Below are 20181 nucleotides of genomic sequence, written 5' to 3'. Positions count from 1 at the left end.
CGTCCCCACGCCGCGCGCACCAGCAGCGTCGACAAAACCCTAGCAGCACACCAGCTATATAATCCTTCTCCCCACTGCAGCCCGCCGCCTCCACCCGCTCCCCCACCCAGAAAACCCTAGCCGCCGCAGCTGCGGCCTCCCAGGTAAGCAGGAGCGTCCACCGCCGCCATGAAGCGCAACCCACGCGTCACCAGCTCCCGCCGGAAGTGCCGCAAGGCGCACTTCACGGCCCCGTCCTCCGTCCGCCGCGTGCTCATGTCCGCGGCGCTGTCGACGGAGCTCCGCCACAAGTACAACGTGCGCTCCATCCCGATCCGCAAGGACGACGAGGTGCAGGTCGTGCGCGGCACCTACAAGGGCCGTGAGGGCAAGGTGGTGCAGGTGTACCGCCGCCGCTGGGTCATCCACGTCGAGCGGATCACCCGCGAGAAGGTGAACGGCTCCACCGTGAACGTGGGCATCCACCCCTCGAAGGTTATCGTCACCAAGCTGAAGCTCGACAAGGACCGCAAGGCGCTCCTCGACCGCAAGGCGCGGGGCCGCAACGCCGACAAGGCTAAGGGCAAGTTCACCGCCGACGACGTCGCCGCCGCTGCTGGTGGTGCCGCCGCCACCGGTGCCTCTCTCCAGGAGATCGACTAGGCGCTTCGCTGGGATATGATGGTGGTCGTACCGCCTTTTCCTCCTTATCGCTCTAGTTTTTGCTATCAATGATTATGTGCTAGGAGTTTTAAGTTACTTGAAAACTGCTTTATGCCTCGATGAGAGTTTTGGAACTTAATATGGTTCTATGTTTGTCTGTGATCTGAGATATGAAGAACTCATTATATGGTTAATATCCCTTCGTTGTGGGATCTCTCCTAAATGGTTGCTGTGCTTTGGCTTCACTCTATTGCTTATCTAATGCAATCTAGTGGTTTTTCTTGTCTGTTGAGAGTTTGCTAATTTTATATTGTAGTCTGTTAAATAAATTAGCTTGAATATCGTTTGTAGGTCATATTTCGAATTATATCTACTTGTGAGGAAGCAATTTAGGTTAATTGTCAATCTAGTTGTTTGAAGGTTTTTAATTTGACATGATTTATTTACTTTTCAATGTACCCATTCCAAACATTTTTCATCAGCCATATGTTTGTAGTAGATGCCTTAGGGCCTGCTAGTTTGATCCCAAAACCAAGGGGATTGGAGGGGACCCCCCTCAACCCTTCTAATCCCCTCCAATCTCTTTAATTTTGGGATCAAACGAACAAGGCCTTAGGCATGTTGTGTCTGGAAGGCTGTGTATGTTAAATTCACATGCTTCTGCTCTTGTTTTCATTGTGATCAAGTTACAGTTTACATCCAGCATGATTATGCAGGTAATTTGTTGGTGTCTGATTATGTTTGCTAGCTAATGTTAGCCTAGACCTTGTTAGCTACTGGAATGCTTCCCTGTTTAATTATGTTTGTATTGTAATAGCTAATTTTATCCTAAACCTTGTTAGCTCCTGGTATGCTTGCCTGTTTAATTATGTTTCTAATAGCTAATGTTAGCCTAAACCTTGTTAGCTCCTGGTATGCTTGCCTGTTATTGAGTGCTAGCAATCTTATGCTTGCATTTGTTCTGGAAGATTGTGCGTTCACAGTAGACGTGGTTCCAAGTGCACGCACTCTTAAATAATTATGTTAATACTTCAATTCAGTATCATGAGGGGGCTAATGAGTGTTCTATGTATAGCTTGTTTTTGTTTTGAACCAAATTGTTCATTTTGAATGAATGGTACTTGTTGAACTGGGCCATGCTGAATGCTTGTTGAATCTTTAGCGAAATATATGATATTTCTGTTAGTGTGGAAACTCGTTGACTGCCCCTGAATCTGATTGTGTCTCACCTGACATATGTGTAAGAGCTGCTTAGATGTGATTTGCTCCGGTGTGGAGATAAAGAAGGAAGCACTGTTCATTTCGTTTTGTTCATTTGCCTATGCATTGAAATTGTACATACCCAGTATATTACTCTGAGATTGGCATTGGTAATACGGATGCTCGTCTTCGGCCTCTTTTCTTGCCCCAGCCCCTCCCGCTCAGATCCTTGGAAAATAGTAGGAATTTTTCTGACCTGTTTGGAATGCACTGGAAAAGAAAAATCCACTCAGTCCACTCAGATCTTTTCGTTTTTCCTTCGTGTATGATGACAGTGCTCGTGAAGAATTAAAGAAAGAAGGCAGCATGCCACATCAAGAGCTTGTGTTTGTCTGTCGCCAGTGGTAACCCCATGGCGTTCCCGTTTGTACCACCGCCATCCAGAAGCGCCGCGCTCCTGGTGGGCAGTACTCCTGGTGCCCCTGTCATGGCTGACTTGATCTGCTTCGTGCCCTATCGCGTCCATGGCCTGCCCTTTGGCTTCTGCGATTGGTGGATTGGTGAGAATGATGAACAACACGAGAGGATAAAAATGATAACGCGCACGAGAGAGATCGATGAAAGAATTGTATAAAAAATTGAAGGGCGAGAAAACTAACTTAACCATCTATTGGTCAGGTGGTATTGTAAGTTACCTAAATATGCCAATCAAGGAAAGATCAATTTGTGAAGGTACATGGCTATCTTTCATTTCTTTCTTTTTCCCTTTGGCATCTACTCCTATCTCATTATTATTGAGTTCTTTGTATTTTTAATTCCTGTTTTCGAAGCACCATCTCTATTTGTTTTCTGTGTTTTTTCTATCCTCCATTTTGCTATTTCATCTCCGTCCCTGAATTATAAGACATTCCAAGAATCTTGGAGAGTCAAATGATCTCAAGTTTGACTAAATTTATATGATAAGATAATGATATTTATGATACCAACTAAGTATCAGTTGATTCTTTATTAATTATATTTTCATAGTATACCTATTTGATGTTATAAATCTTTATAATTTTCTCTATAATTTTGGTCAAACTTAAAATGCTTTGAGTCTCAAGATTCTTAGAATGACTTATAATTTAGAATGGAGGGAGTACATTCTATTCCTGTGTTATTTTTCTTTTCCTGTGTTTTCATTCCTATGTTCCCTCTTAAGGTGTTGCCCTTGTCTCGCCACAGCATGCCTTCTCCATCATCCCTAGCCACGTCGCCCACACCCATCCTTGTCCTTACCTAATCCCAATTGGACAAAGAGGTGGACTCCTTTCTCTCGTTGTCGACTATGTACACTGTATATCTCCCTTCACTTTGCACGGCCCCTCAACCAACCACCATTGTCAAGTCGGCCATTCTGGCCGGACGCCTCCCCCCTCTAAAGCCACTAGCCATGACCCCCACTCCCCTAAAAACTATAAACCATAACTCGAAGACATTTTGCCCTGTTTGCCACTTGCTTTGGCTACCGCCCACAGTTGGCGGCGAGGCAACTCTATGTGGCTCCACCAACCTCCGGTTCGTCCCGCACGTCCACCTCACTCCCCCCTCTCGGGCTCACGAAGATCATGCATGTGATGTGTGCCAAACAAAGGTTTCGCAAAAAAAAAAAAAAAAAAAAAAAATCTGGAGCCGCTTGCCGTGGCCCACACTACTTAGTCATGTCTCATGTGTATGATAATAATGGTGCATGCATGTATATGCAATGGCCGGACTTTTGGGCCCCTATTTTTGAAAGTCTATATAAGTAACTCCTATTATCTGTAGTATACCTTTTTCTTCTCCTTCAACGTATTACCAGTACCTTTGAAAGTGGATATGTGAGAAGGGCTGTATCTCCTACATTTGAGGGAGAGGGTGTGGATTTTGAGTAACTATTTAAAACTTTTAGATATTGAAGATAGAGTGAGTAATTTGTTAGTGCAATCACAAATCCTTATATTGTACTCCCTCAATTTTAAATTATAAGACGTTTTGGATTTTTTAGATACATAGATTTTGCTAGGGACTTAGATATACATTATGTCTAAATATATAGTTAAAGTAGTATATTTAGAAAAGCCAAAATATCATATAATTTGGAACGGAGGGAGGGAGTATGTTTTCAGTACTAAGGATGAGATAAGTAATTTGTTGGAGATAGTCGTTGGCTGCGTGAGGCTGTGATTAGGCCAACTAAAAAATAGGCCAGATGGCGGTTATTGTTGCTTGGCTGACCATGTGATGTATTCGGCTGGCAGAGAATGCAGCTGCTGGGCTGGTGGCCCAGCATCGGCCTAGCTGTTGGCAAAATGGCCCAGGAAGGCAGCGATTGCTGCCGAGTATAAAAAGGAGAAGATTCTCAAAAAAAAAAAAAGAGGAGAAAACAGAGAGGCGAGGAGAGCGTAGTCTCGCACATATAAATCTTCACATACATATATTTGGGCGTGCAACAACAAGTGCGTTCGGCTGGTCCGGTCTCGGATTGTTTTAGCTTATTCTCCCTCACAGAACACTATTCAAACATCCACAACCATCCGAGCTACAGTGCCCAAAGGTACCAGCCAGAACGCACTGAAAATCACCATATATATCTTACAAAGTGCGCATATTTGTAGCTTCAAGCAAACGAACTCAAATAGGAGTAAATACATGTAATGATACAGGGACAACCAAATTAACCAGACAATAAAAAGGAAAACAGGGCAAAACACATCACTGCTATAACTACTAGCAGTACTCACTTCGTCTACTTCGAAGACGAGCTCGGCAGCACGGTGTTTGGAGTTGCGCTTTTCGAGTCCTCTTGGAAGTTCTGCATGGATGTAAAGGAGAAGACCGAGTCCTCTTGGAAGTTATATGTTCCGTGGATGTAAAGGAGATCTTCTCGGGATGCCTTCAAAAAGAATCTTTACATTTGTGTAACATACTGTGCCAGTCGTATAAATTTGTCTCCCTTTACCTCTTTCCACGAGATCGACCTCATAGTACAAGTCCCCTAGCTGACAATGTGCCATGAGCAGCCAGATGAAGGTGAGGAGCTCCCCTCCCGTGCTCAGCCGGCGAGCATGCTCCTCCGGGCGGGACTTCCCAGCTGCATAGATGAGCAGCCGCACCCATGTCTCCGCAAGCATTTGCAGCGCTGCACGAAGATCCTCCTCGCGCTTCACCATGTCTTCCACTAGGGAGAAAGCTTCCCCAGTCAAATCGAACGCATTCTGAAATGCAGTAGATTGTGTTGGCAAATTATCCAGAAAAATCTCCTTGCTACCACGAGATCTGTCTCTGAAACTCTTGGTGGCTCTTACTAGTAAGTCATGCACGGAAACGCCTAAGTTGCCGAGTGTTAGGTGCTTTGCCGAGTGTTTTTTTTCGGGCACTCCGCAAAGACGTCTTTGCCGAGCGTTTTTTTTTTTGACACTCGGCAAAGAGGCTATTTGCCGAGTGTTTTTTTTAACACTCGGCAAAGAGTCTCTTTGCCGAGTGTTTTTTTTTTTGACACTCGGCAAAGAGCTTCTTTGCCGAGTGTTATTTTTTTTACACTCGGCAAAAAAAATTTCAAAGCACATTTTGAAGCAGTAAATTAATTCAAATGAAAAAGTTTTCAACTACAAAGTTGTATAACTCATCAAGATGTACAATGTTTGTTTTGGTCTTTTCTTTATATGACAAAGTGAAAATAAATTTGTTCACAAATCTAACATATCTCTCTTGTAGTTTATGAAACTACAAGAGAGAGATATAAGATTTGTGAACAATATTAGAACGACCATGTCGGATGAACAGATGACCAAACAACCAAAATAAACTTTGTAGATCTCGAAAAGTTATGAAACATTGTAGTTGACAACTTTTTGATTTGAAAACATCTTGTCATGCAAAACTGTGTTTGAATTTCAAAATTTTAAAATTCAAATTTTGTAAACGACCTCGGATGGAAAAACTTCCTAAACTAAAAGTGTAGATCTCGAAAAGTTATGAAACTTTATAGTTTACAACTTTTTGATTTGAAAACATCTTGTCATGCAAAACTGTGTTTGAATTTCAAAATTTTAAAATTCAAATTTTGTAAACGACCTCGGATGGAAAAACTTCCTAAACTAAAAGTGTAGATCTCGAAAAGTTATGAAACTTTGTAGTTTACAACTTTTTGATTTGAAAACATCTTGTCATGCAAAACTGTGTTTGAATTTCAAAATTTTAAAATTCAAATTTTGTAAACGACCTTGGATGGAAAAACTTTCTAAACTAAAAGTGTAGATCTCGAAAAGTTATGAAACTTTGTAGTTTACAACTTTTTTATTTGAAAACATCTTGTCATGCAAAACTGTGTTTGAATTTCAAAATTTTAAAATTCAAATTTTGTAAACGACCTCGGATGGAAAAACTTCCTAAACTAAAAGTGTAGATCTCGAAAAGTTATGAAACTTTGTAGTTTACAACTTTTTTATTTGAATTCGTTTAGGGCCTCAAACATACAATTTACACTCGGTTTAGTATAATATATTGGGAACTAAAACGGAATCCAGACACAAGTGAGAGTGTGGTGTAGTGGTAGAGGAGGTATGTGCACAGCGGAAGGTCTCGGGTTCGAATCGCGTTGGCCGCGTAGCCATGAAATTCACGCGAAAAATGTTCTAGATGAGTGGGCGCTGGCTGGTGGGGGCCTCTATCGATAAAAAAAAATTCCATTTTTTTTGGGGGTAAAAATTCCTATTTTTTTCGGGTTTTTTTTTCGGTTTCAACTTTGCCGAGTGCCAGGCTTTGCCGAGTGCCCGATAAAAGACACTCGACAAAGTTGGCTTTGCCGTCACTTTTTTTGGCGAGTGCTGTTCGCCGAGTGTTACACTCGGCGAACCATTTACCGAGTGTTTTATGCCTTTTGCTGAGTGTTTCGGGCACTCGGCGAACTCAAGGAGTCCGGTAGTGACGTTGCCTCCAACAGGTAGCAATGCAGGGTGCATGACCAGCAGGAACATCATGTAATCAGACATCCCCTTGCATGAATCTATAAGGAGACGCATCTCCTGCATTATCCCTCCCATGTGTCTTGCCTTGAACAGGAGCAAGTCTGTCAAGACGTGCATCAACAACAAGGCCTCCTCGAAGGGGCGCCCGACCACACGATACAATTGAGAAGGCATTCTTAGGGGCTCCAAGTGCTCTCTATTGATCTCTTGGAGGATGAGATTCTTCGTTTCAGTGGTAACTTTGGCATGCCTGATGTGTCGAATGCTAGTCCAAATCTCCTTAGCTCCAACCTTAACCATCATTTGAGCTATCCTCGACCTATCGTCAGCAACACAGGAGTTTAAGAAGTTGTATTGCCCAATTGAGTTTGACCACCATGGCTTCGTTTCTGGCTGGATCTTCGCAAAGATAAACCATGGTACTCTGGCGAGGATACTGCATCCTCCATGTCTATCTTGGTCGGGTTCCATGGACACCAATGCCCGTGGTGAAATAATGGCAGCAAAAGCCTCCAAGCAAAAAGCTCCTATGAATAATATATAGGTTACTACTACATCATCACTTCTTGGTGGAGACCTGTACTGCCTTTTCTTGTTGTTGCTCATCAAGAGGAACAACACAAAAGCAACAATTGAGGAGGTGAGGGAGACACATCGAAGTATGAGCCCACCCCTTGCTTGGATCACTTTTGCTTTTGTGTAGAGATCGTCGTACATCATGCTAAGCTCAATCTCCATTAAGCTTGAAAACTACTTGTGTGTATCTTGGTGTCATTGGTTGGCTGTAAGGAAACCGAAATAACCGTTGGGTGTCAGGCTCCATCTGGTATATTTGCCTTCCAGCAAATACCTCATGAACACCTAGATTGGAGTGAAAAGCACGCTTGACAATCGATGAATATTTCATATCAGTTTGAAGATGCATGTCTTCATGTCTATATACTCTCCTTCCGGATGATTCATTTGCAACTATGGTTGTCTGAGTGGAATCATCAAATACAATAATGCTGCTGTTAGCAGAGCTCTTGAGGCCTTTCTGGCTCCCACACTTGAGCGCCCATATCCTCTCCCCATACTTGATGACTCCGGCGACAAATACAAAGGCTGCTGGTATCACAAGCTGGTTATGTGCCATTGAATTCCATAACACAGAGAGAACTAGGCATACTTGGACCATCATGTTCGGCAAATGCCTCAGCCATAGCTCATTGTCCTCCAGTGCGAAGGCAGTCACAGTGTCTTGCCCGCCAAGGTGCACAAGAAGGAATGGTGCCCACAAGAGAGTGAGAGGGTGGCTTGGGCTAGACAATGCTTGGGATTGAAGGCATTCTTGGTAACATCTATCACCATTTGCAGTAGTAGTTGTGGTGGCGGGTAGATGTCTTGAGAGGTAACCTAGGGCGTATACAGCAATGAAGTCCGCTGATAGGTATGCAAGCCATAGTGAGAGCCTGAGCAGAGCATTACTGCTGCGGCGCCGAAGGCCACCAAAGAAGAAGAGCAGCAATTGCAGGGCGAAGCTTAGCAGCAACAATATCTGAATCTCCCAATCAACAATCACTTGGACAATGAGGCCGTTCCAAGCTTGGGCCATGCTTCTTTGACACTTCACTTGGTTAGGAGCTACACGTAAGAGAGGACATTCTAATTAGAACATCTTATGTGTGTGTTTCAGCTACACACTTGATTTAGTGAGTGTATAAATGGTCTCCTATATATAAAGAAAAATATGGTTGTCTCTCTACATATTTGCATGGTGTGAATAATGATATTATATTGTTTTGTGCTATAAACCAAATTGTTGTACAACAGGTACCAAGATGAACAAGCGTATATATAGTCCAACAGGTTTTTTATAATGTGACTATCAGTGCCCTGTTCGTTTGGCGGATAAGCCATGGCTGAAAGTACTGTTGGCTGATTTGTTGGGAGAGAAAAATACTGTTTATTGGCTGAAAAAGTACAGCTTATAAGCCAAACGAACAGGGCGCAAATGTATACAAAAAAGTTCCATTTGTGTCTGTCACACTTTTTAAAACCTCTGATCGTGATCCCACAAATACCCTATAAGTTTCATGTTGTTTATTTTTTACGAAGGACAACTTAGAAAGTTATCCTAAAATTCGCTTAGATAGGGAAAAGGTATATTTTACAACAGTAAACTTTGCTGAAAGTCTTGAAAGTAATGTAAACATTAAACCCAGACATATTGTACACCCTAAACCACCATTTGCTTTTGAATCTTGGGATGAGTTAAAGTGGTTTTGAAATTTATTGAATGATGTGCGCTGATGTGGCATAAGAATAAATTTCATCACGTTGTTCTATACTATTTTCTAGCTATATATGTTAAAAAAGTACATTTATGAATATACACGGTAACATAGTTGTGTAGAATGTTCAGTCATAAATATAATAGTAGGCGCAAAAGAGAACTTATTGCTATGTTTAACTTTTGAACCATTCTTTTTTTACCAACACAAAAGATTAGTAGGTGCGACCTGTTTTTCTTTTTATGTGTGGACGAAAACATTGCCCCCGCAAATAAAAACAGAATGACAATGTAGCAATTCACATGCTCCTAGAAATTCATTTCTAGGGGCAGGCCGTAGTGCCATCTGCCTGGAAATGGCCACTATTTCCGGTCCCTCCCCCCCTTGGAAATGGTGGCAATTTCTAGGAGCGGTTGGTTTCACCACCTGCCCGTGGAAAATCAGCTCGCACGATTAACCTTACAAATGTTGTACAAAACTCCAACCAACTTCTTCCTCTCCAGACACACACGGTGGTAGAACAGTGACGGTAGAGGGAGGTCCTGCCAAAATTTTCATGAAAATAAAAGGTGGAGGACTCCTCATTTCCTTGGAGTTGATAGCTATAGGATGTAAGCATGATGCCACATGATAAAATACCACAAGACGGTATCAAAATATATTAAAAATGGCAACATGCATATATCGCATCTCCGCGTATCAAAATATTCCACTTGCCAAATTCTGTCATGCCATGGAGTGGAGCTAGCGCAACAGATTATTTACCCGTGTAATTAAATATCATGGAAATGAGATTCCTGGAAGGTCATTCTTTTTTTAAAAAAAATGTTCCTAAGAAACAAGTTTATACTTGAACTCTTGAGGTACTTGAAACTGCAAAATGAAATCAAAGCATAATTAACTGGGAAGATGAATATACGTAAGCCGTGTATACTTGAGTTGCAGATTTGCTGTTTACCTTACAATGACACTCAGCTCGCATGCATCGACCGAGTTTCTTGCTGGATCCCTTGCATGGAATATTTGCACGCGTTGTTGGCAACTAAGGGTACGCAGGTTATGGTTCAAAATTTCCCCTCCTCTTATAGTAATAGACGACGGACAGCCCTGAGATGTGTCATAGATCTTATAACACATACATAAGTAAATTGATCTTTATTCCTTTCTTGTGCTCTTGAACCAAGCATCGACCACCTTTACAGGGACACAAGTAATGCTTCCTCAGCCTTCTTGTGTGCTCACAGCATCTATAACAGTGAGTCACTGTTGTTTTATGGAGGCTTTCCTGTAATTCCTTTCTTGTGCTCTTGAACCAAGCATCGACCACCTTTATGGAGGACACAAGTAATGCTTTCTCAGCCTTAACAGTGAGTCACTGTTGTTTAATGGAGGTTTTCCAACCAATCGAAACAAGAGAGCCATGAGACAACACCCATCGTCTCTTCGTGAAGAGACGACAAGGAGAGAGAGAGAGATGGGGTGAGACTTGAGAGAAAATGTAACACCCTGTATTTTCACTGTCAAGTCAAAAATGCCGGCTTAAGGATTATTACCCGACAAAGCGATGCCTTCTCAAGTAATGACCCAAAAATCAAAGTGTTGCAACAGAATAATAGTTAGGACCTTACAAAATTTGTTACATTTAATGGATATTTTTTTAACATTACCTAGTACAAAAATAATAGCGACACCATCACATTATACTCAGAATTTATTTGTATCATGTATTCTCATGTGGCTTCCTTTAGGGCATGTGCTTGACATATCTCATCATCATAGGTTATCTCTTTTCACCAGAAGGGGGAGAATTAATAGCAAGAGTGAGTACAAAGTACTCAGCAAGCATATAATAAATCAATGAAATGCAAGCTTAACCATTTGTCATATCCATTCTCATTAATAAATCATTTATCAAAATGTTGCATATTTTAGAAAATAAGTTAAGAAATCTATTATCACCCATATAGTGAGACAGAGCCTCCTATAAGCTCCCGTAGCCTCCATTCTAGGAGACATGTAACCTTGTGTAGGTTTGTATCGCTTTACCCATGATTACCTTGACCAATTTTCCATCACAGTTCCTTATGTATGACTCATGGTCAAGATACCAGACTTTTCCCACTTCCGTATATTATATACATCCACAACTATCCACGTGCGCTAATATATGTGCCTAGATGCACTTCATCGACATCTGATTGGGGATTTCATCACCCAACTCTCTCCTCACTTACCATAGGGAGTATATAACAACATTTATGGGTACCGGACTCGGCCCGTCCCAAACGAGTTCACTTGTCGATTCGGTTTCATACGGCCCACATAATGAGCGAGAAGGGTTTGGTCCTTATACATTCGTAGTCGATGTAGAGAGAGCTTGACCCACCCTAGTTCATCATCACATTCCATGAACTCTCTCTACACCGAATAATCATATTATCATCAATTAACCATTATTCATCATCATCATTGTTCATTCAATTTAATTCAGAAAATAGATTTTCATGCAAGTATTTTGGAAATAAGTTTGTTTATAAAAATCGATGTATCATCTACATGACTTGCCTGAGCCTCGAAAAGGTGACACCAAATCTGCCCGTATTCTCCGGTTATCTTTCCATTGTTCTAGCTTGACTCCTGTAATTGTAGTATTTATACATTGGTATTTAGTAAAAATAATACATGTAAATAAATTTAAACAGTCTCTCTAGGTAGCTGTGTGTCCTATCCTATAGTCAAGATACTCATTAGTGCATAATTTCAAATATATATATATATATGCTGTGATTTATATACAGTGAGCCACGTGCAATTAGTTGATCATTAATCGTTAGCAAACATTTCTAATCTGCCTTTGGTCGCTTCTTGTAATTAGTACATATATATGCTGATACTTAGAAAAACATTTGATACACAAGTATATATACACAACACTTACGTGATAAAGTTGTCCATCCTACAGTCAAGGAAATAGCTTCTGGGTACTTAGTATCAATTAAGTTGTGATTTATAAAGGAATACTGTATAGTTATGCTTAGTAAATCATTGAATTAGTTTAGTATATTGTTAAGCCCTTTTTTACTCTCACGTGAGCTGCACCTGCACCTAATTGAAGCCATCCACCGCTCAGTACTACTACTACTTTGCAGCCCCAATAGCACATCAAAAGACACACGCACATCTCTTCATCCTGTATCCTCTCGTCTCCCTCTCCTCTCTATCTTTTCCTCTCCTGCTACTCATGGTGCTCAGGCTACCTTTCCCGAATCAGCAACCATGGTTTGATTTCCTCCTCGATTTCTCTCTCAAAACCAAATCCAAGGACACTAGCAGCTATCTAACAATTTTTTCCCTTCGATTTCTTCCTCTGTGATGTGTGCAGGTTGGGCGACGGCGGCGGCGTGCTCCACTGAGGTGTCGAGCTGGGCAGCCATGCCGCCTAGGCAAGCCAAGAAGGCCTAAGCATGCTGATGCCATGGCCCGCGGCCCCTCGCGCCTAGCTGCCGGCGCCGCCGCTCCTGCTCACGAGCCTCACCGCTCGTTGCAGCTGCTCGCGCGCGCGCTCGCGAGCCTGGCCTCCCGCGATGCCATGGCCGGAGGGAGCTCCGGCTAGGCCTCTCCTCGACGCTTACAACCATGGCCCGCGGCCGCTCGTGCCTCTCCGCCGGTGCCGCTGCCCCCGCTCGCAAGCTCGGACACCCGCTGCAGCAGCTCTCCCTCGCGCTCACGAGCCCGGCCTCCCGCACCGACACCATGGCCGGCGGGAGCTCTGGCCAGGCCTCTCCAGACGCCGGCAGAAATGGCCCACGGCGGCTCGCGCCTCGCCACCGGCGCCCCCGCTCCCGCTCACGCTCTCGGACGCCCGCTGCAGCACGCGGGTGAGCGGAGCTCGCGGCCTGGGCGGCGTGCGGAGGACGCGGCCGATGTGCTGCCGTTGCTCGCCCGCATGACAGTGCTGCATGACGTCGGAGCTCCCAGACCGACGTGCTGCTGCTCGCCAGCTCGCCCGCTCCACGCCGTCCGTGTGCTCCGTGCGCCGCCCAGTTCGCCTGCTCCGCGCCGACCACGTCCTCGGCGCGCCGCCCAGGCCGCGAGCTCCGTGCGCCGCCAATGGCGAGCAGCAGCAGCACGTCGGGCGAGCTCTGCGACGGCCGTTGATGGCGAGCAGCAGCAGCATGTCGGGCGAGCTCTGCGACGGCCGTTGATGGCGAGCAGCAGCAACAGCAGCACATCGGGAGAGCAGAAGCAGCAGCAGCACGTCGGGCGAGCTCCGCGAAGACCGCGTGCTCCGCGCACCGCGCGGACAGGCCGCGAGCTCCCTGGCTGCGTGCTCCGCGCGCCGCCAAGGCTGCGAGCTCCGCGCGTTGCCCGGGCCACGTGCTCCACCGTCGGCTGCTCGCCCGTGTGCTGCTGCTGCTCGCTATGGATACGCTGCTCAACAATGGAAGATGGCAAGAGGAAGAGATGACATGTGGGGCCCGCGCATCAGTGACAGGAAAGGGGCTGCAATGAGATATACGTATTCGTATACGCTTGCAGCTGGGCCCAAAATCGTCTCCATACGTATCCTATGGCATTCTCATGAGAAACGAAGAATTATAATTGCATGTTTTAAAATAGGCGAATAGTAATGACGTTTCTCCAAACATAAAAAATTATAATGGTATGAATCCAAATAACCCTAGTGTTTTAGCCAAGGCTCAAGTATTTTTATGTATAGCTTTCTAACTAAAGAAGGAATGCTATTTATTGATCTGATAATAGTTGGCATATCTCTCTTGGCCCAAAATATTATTGGGCACCTAATTGTTGTGCTGCTCTAGAACAGATTAGAGATCCTCTCTTTGGAAGGTGCTTTGTGTTCGTAGTAGAGAGAAAAAGAAATATTCTAAGACGTGCCTGTGAACCTCACCTTAATCTTGATGATGTTTAGCTCTAATCTTAGGCTTATTTTCGTCATACACTCACTTCTTCTCTTGCAGGTCTTGGTTGCTTCAAATGTGCTTCCAGAGTTGTCTGCAAGCCCTTGGGCTCTTTGGTGACTTCCTCTCCTGGTCAGCCCCCTTCCTTCTCACCCGGTCACCCCATGTCGCTCTCCATGGTGATCAAGTCACCATCTTATGCTGGTGGAGAGTTGGTGTTTTTTTTTTCTTAAGCAAGGAGTGCATGAGGTGCTTTTCTGGAGAACTCAACTTTGAGTGGAGAGCCAGGAGCTGAATGGCTGCTACTTCGGTGGAGGTAAGCCCCTTTCACCTATACCTAGGGATGAAAACGGTACGGATATTTTCCGACCGTATTCGAAACCGAATCCGTTTACAGGGGTTGAGATATGTCCGTATCCGAGTCCGGATATTCAACATCCGATATCGTATCCGTATCCGAATACTCAAATCGCATATTTATGATGTCGATATCCAATCGTATCCTATCCGACATAGCTGACACTATCCGTATTCGAATCCGAATCCGGACAAAAATATGAAAACAAATATAATATCGATGATATCCGATCCGTTTTCATCCCTACCTATACCTCATGTGTACCAACCGTAAACTGTAGGCATAGTGTTGAGTGTACTAAGTATTTTAATATGCAAAAGAGTGGTGGCCTGAGTTCTTTTTGTGGACTGAACTTGTTCTACCAGTGTATATAAACACCACCATAGATTAATAATTGATTTATGCATTTTAATATCAAAGTGTACTAAATTGTCCAGCTTGTTGTAATTGATTTTCATTTACTGTGCACTTATCTATGATTAAATATGAGCTAAAATGGTGGGTCGTTACAGAAAATCAGTTATTATATCAATAGATACAGAGCCAACAGAAATAGTCTCACTATTATAAGAGTATGTGGGAACCTTATGTAAGAACAGGCCTGGCAAAAGAAGTAAGGTCTTGCTTTCCTTTATCATTCAAGTGTAGGACATTTGCCACGCTTAGTCCCCTTCTTCCCTTCCTTTGATCATGTTGTTTTTGCATGATGTGAATACGTTATAGAGCGGCTATCTCACTGCTGGAGATGTCCTTAATTACACTGGGTACATAACCAAGGCAGAGATCATTATCGGCTCCAAAACCAGCACCAATCCAAATTTCAGTATTGCCAATTTAATTATTATTACAGTTTTTTATTCCGTTGTAGACTGAAATTTTTATTCTAGCTTCTCTATGAGAGTTGCTCTCCACCATTTATCACTACCAGAGAGACCACATTCCATCCCCGACATCCATCCCGGCCTAGGTTAGGCCTGGCACTAATGTTGGCATTAGTTTCGAGCCTAATGGCTACGGGCGCTGGAGGCCTGTTAGTCCTGGCACTACAACACCAACACCCCTTTTGCAACAGATGGCTTGCAACGATACAATTCATATGTTGCAAGCAACATGGTAGCATCGTTTACTAAGTGTTGGAAGGCATCTGTTTGGAATTAGATGTTGGTACTTGGAAGCCATCTGTTTGGAGTTCTTCCCAGATGACCCAGCCGCCCGTTCGCGCCTTCCACCATCTGCTCTAGAGAGGAAGGACCCATTCATGTAGACTACTACGAGAAATTTTTATTTATATGCTTTGCGTAAACTTTGAACACATCTAAGTAATAAATGTCAGACTTTACAAACTGAATTGTTGGCACATCTCTTGCTTTGATAGTTATTTAAATGTCTAGTTTTTTTTATTCTAGATTGAATTCTTGTATTCAAAGTTTACTCTTTGGTAGACCATCAAGATATTGGTCTGTAGTTAATTCCCTATTTGTTTTTCTTAACATATACTCCGTATATAGCTAATTAATTTTTTTCACCATTTGAGACAATCATCCTGCAATTTTAATATTTTAGGATCCAAATATCCAATGGACGTGTTTTTTGTTGGATTAGGGTAAAGTATATTTTCAACCTTTAAGTTAGCAAGTCAGTTCACTTTTCAACCCTAAACTACAAAATCGGGTAACAAACACCCTTCCGACTATCGAAACTAGACAAATTTGGTCTTCTTCTTGGTTTTATAGGTAGTTTTCCGTTTGCTAAAAATAATAAAAACCTAGTTCGATCTCTAAAATTTCATAATTAATTATTTCAAATAAAAAATATCAAACTACTACCAATTTTCTTCTAAAAATGTTATCAGCTCATTAATGATCTATATATATATATTATTTGGAATCAATTTATTTCTGTTTCATTTACTTTTAGGGATCAATCTGGATTTTTAGGGATCAATCTGGATTTTTATTATTTTTAGAAATCATAAGACCAACTATGAAACTAGTTAGGGGATTAAATTTGTTTGGTTTCAACAGTTAGAGGGTGTTCATTACCCGATTCGTAGTTCAAGGTTTGCAATTTAAAGGTTAAAAATATACTTTTTCTATGCATTTTATTCGGAGGATGTTCATGTCAATCTAACTTTTTGTGGCACTGTGGCGTTTGTGCCAAATATCATGCTTTTAGCCTTATAATATGTGGAAGCTTATTGGATCAAGGTCGGTGGTACCCTAGTATCAGTGACTAATCTAAAAAGATATGCTAGGAGGAGCTTCTCTTCCTAATTTTCTATACTTAGGCTCTTCTTCTAAGCTTTAGTGGATACAAACTTATAGCAAGGGGTTAGAAGGAGCTCCATACATCCGGCGATGATAGCAGGGACTCGAGCCCCGCCTGACTCGGTGCTAAATCCACCATGCTAGTATGGCTAAAAATGGTTGATAAAAAGCTCACCATATATTTTTAAGTATAGTGCTGATAGAAATAAAAAGATTCAAAATTATAAATACGATAATAGTAAAAAACAATCATAAACGATATTACTTTTTTGGAAGCTATTACCGGTAAATGTGATATTCCATTTTCATTTTTAGCTCCAAACCTGAGCTCACAATAGGTCACACGCTGCAGTCAGTTGGGCCACAGTGGGCATGGCAATCCTAGCTGTAGAGGCGTGTGGGCGTGGTACAAAATTCTGCCGATGGGTGTAGATGGAGGTATTGAAATTTTACTGTTAGATTTGGAGACCACATGCCAACCCAACGGTGCTATGGGCTGAGAGATGGGCCTTGTGTTGGTTTCACGTAAGGGAACATAGATGGGAAGTGCTGGAGGAACCGGGCTGGCTGTGTCGTGTGTGGGCTGAGTCCTCAAAAAAAAAAAAAAAGGGAAATTTGTTTTGTATTTGTTGAAAATAGGATTTGGACCGGAACTGAATACCATACGCAAATCTACCTCAAGGAAACAAAATTTAGGTGGTATAAATTAAAAAAAATGATTTTTCAGTTTGAGTCGAAAGGTTTTGCCAGAATCGCAGCCATAGTACATATATGGATCAAACATGCCCAAAGACCTTGATTCTTGTTGCTATGGACCAACATTATTATGCTCTAATTGACATAATTATAGTGAATGCGCGGCTATCTAGGAAATTCATTTATCTATGTACTAACTTAAAATGTTGTGTATTCAAGTGCATAGAAAACATGACTAGCTGCATTCGTCTACTATTAATTTGCTTTTTTAAACACAATGTAATGTGAGAGTGTTGAAGACACTCACTATTCAGTTATATTATAGCATACCGGTTCCTGTGTGTAACAAGTTAAATCTCATGTAATAGATTGTCCAAAAGACAATGGCTTTGGCTATACTAAATCAACGTGACTCGGTAAGGGTATATCATCTATATTTAGTGTTTGCTTTCTTAAGCACAATTTGTTGAGCAGTCTAATGATGACATGTATGGATGCTATTTTTACTCAAAATATTTGAAAATATTGGAGACTAACACTATTCATATTTGACTCGTCTTGTATTCAATGTGCATCTATTTATTTTTAATACCAATTCGTATTCGATCCCATTTACGTACGCTCCTATCAGGTGATACGAAAACTTCATAAAAGCTAGTACTTCAGTCGTCCACAAGCGCACATGCTCCGCTGGCACGTCCGGCCGACCTGAATATCTGAAGCAGTCAGCCAGTCATCAGTATCTAACAGCGTGAAAAGTAAGTATCTTTGGTGTGGATGCATGCTGTACAAAGACTGCCATATCTTTCCGCTTCAGGTTTCAGCGCCATGCATATTTGTCAGTGATCAGATGACGCTGGTAAGATACGTCCACAGGAATCTCGATACGCAAACCTAACAGCCAACGGATGGTTTAAATGGGGATATTAAGTTTATTTCACCATTTCAGATATGGTTTTAGTAATACTACCAAACAATTTGTCGCGTGGTTACTTAGATCTGTTCAATTCAATTATAATGAGTCAGCTATTTTTTTTGGATTAATTATGCTCGACTTGATCTTATTTCAGTTAAATAAAATAAATTTGAAGTTCCATAACAAATACTAAAAGATCAAGTCCGCATGGGAAATTGACTCACTTTAAACATGTGGCTATTGTGCATACACATTGGAATAAAAAAAGAAGATTGTAGGCGGGCCACAATCGCCCTCCCCCCGCGCCAAGATGTGTGGAGTTGCAACATGCACAAGCACCTCCTCTATGTTAGCTACGCTTCATGGTGTCTCGGTGTAGAGGATCCCGTATGTCGACATGGCAGGAAGGTGACAACCCATTGTTGCTTGCATGGCTTGCATTAAGCTATTGGGGACATGTGTTTTGCTTGTGCATCAGTCGCCATGAGCGAGCCCACAGCAGTGATGCCATTGTTAGTGGGCTAGCAGCCGCACTACAATGTGGCTTGCGCCGTGTGGCCAGGAGAAGCCAAGGAGGCCGAGCGTGTGGCGAGGACCATGTGCTTAGGTTGAGGTTTTGGTGGTGTCTTGGCTCTTAGAAGAGATCTTTGAGTTGAGGACGACAATGCACACCCTACATATGGCAATATAGGAAACAAATATGCGGTGTGGAATCCAACAGCGGATGTGGGGAGGCTCCCACATGTTGTATCCTTCATGGTGAGATGAGCGAGGCATGGAGTCCAGTGGTGGATGTGACGATGCCTCGTGCGTTGTGTTTTCATAGTGACTACTACCGAGGCGGTCTTGGAGGGGTTCAAATATGGTGGAATCACCCTTTTGGCTGGCAACTTAGGGTTTGGTGCTGCCAGTACACTAAATCAGCCTTGGAGGGGTCCAGATATGGTGGAATCATCCTTAGGATCATGCCCAACGACAATCTTCTTGGTGTTATGTGATATGTTTCTCTCAATTTTTACTCATCCAGATCTACGACTGGAGTTTTCGATGACCCCCTTGGTGGCTTAAGGGTAACATCGACTTGGTATCATGTGGCGGTTATCCCTACATGGTGGTGGCTAGTCTACTGCACAATGAATAATTCAGCGTTGGTGGCTAGTGGTGTTGTTGACTGGCTTCTGTTGGTAGCAGAGTGCTATTGTAGTAGTTGCTGCCAGCTGGCAGTGGTGTAGAGCTGTGGTGGGCGCTGCATGTTGTTGTTTGCTCAACCAGCTACTGAGGTTTAGTTATTATTTGTGTTGCTTTTTCTTTTTCATTGCCTAATAGGTTAGGGGTTTTGTGCTCGTTTTCAAGGTTTATGTTTTTTAGGAAATGAAAATGAAAAAACCCAAAAATATGGAAATGGTAACGATTTCTATTTCTCCGGACCAAATTAGCGATTTACTCTTTTCAGTCGAAATTATCGATGATATCATATCTTTCTTTTTTGCTTATTCCACAATCTTTTGCTACTAAATCTATCACCTATGTATGGTTTATATTTGTATGTAAATATTTGAACCGCTTCTTCTTCCATAAAGATTCAGACAAAAGGTAAAAGGGTTTCAAATTAACAAAATAGAAGGAGGTTATTCAATAGCCATAGGAGGTTTCATTACTTTTCTTCCATTCAAATTAAAAAAAGCTAAAAAAAGGATAGCGAATCCTTATGGATAGTAAAGCACGTTTGTTAGTTAAAAAAGAAGTAATTCATGTTTGAAGACTTGGTTTATCGTTAACTGAGCGTAGCTTAGCTGTTTGGGTTTCTCAAACATTATCAATTACTAATGAATTATCGACGTGCTATAATAACAGTGCCGCGTTCATTTCTAGCGTATTGTTTTCAATTGTGTTTTCGTAAAAAAAAGTCCAAAAAGGAA

At 42.4% G+C, this 20181-nt stretch overlaps 2 protein-coding genes across 2 annotated transcripts; one reads left to right on the top strand and one right to left on the bottom strand.

Annotated features, from left to right (window-relative positions):
• Nucleotides 1–83: 83 nt before the first annotated feature.
• LOC136451676 (large ribosomal subunit protein uL24z-like) lies at nucleotides 84–865 on the top strand. Its single transcript, XM_066452363.1, has one exon. It carries the CDS (start codon nucleotides 169–171, stop codon nucleotides 640–642), a length of 474 nt encoding a protein of 157 aa, XP_066308460.1. The 5' UTR covers nucleotides 84–168; the 3' UTR covers nucleotides 643–865.
• A 2875-nt stretch (nucleotides 866–3740) lies between these two features.
• LOC136454349 (uncharacterized) lies at nucleotides 3741–8499 on the bottom strand. The gene is made up of 3 exons (XM_066454797.1): nucleotides 7625–8499; nucleotides 6726–7572; nucleotides 3741–5078 (listed from the first exon to the last, which is right to left on the bottom strand). Exons 1-3 carry the CDS (start codon nucleotides 8422–8424, stop codon nucleotides 4716–4718), a joined length of 2010 nt encoding a protein of 669 aa, XP_066310894.1. The 5' UTR covers nucleotides 8425–8499; the 3' UTR covers nucleotides 3741–4715.
• Nucleotides 8500–20181: the final 11682 nt, after the last annotated feature.

Source organism: Miscanthus floridulus, chromosome 5 (assembly GCF_019320115.1).
Source record: "Miscanthus floridulus cultivar M001 chromosome 5, ASM1932011v1, whole genome shotgun sequence".
NCBI classification, from domain to species: domain Eukaryota; kingdom Viridiplantae; phylum Streptophyta; class Magnoliopsida; order Poales; family Poaceae; genus Miscanthus; species Miscanthus floridulus.
The sequence above is the reverse complement of the archived record's forward strand: the minus strand, read 5'-3'. Positions and strand labels throughout refer to the sequence as shown.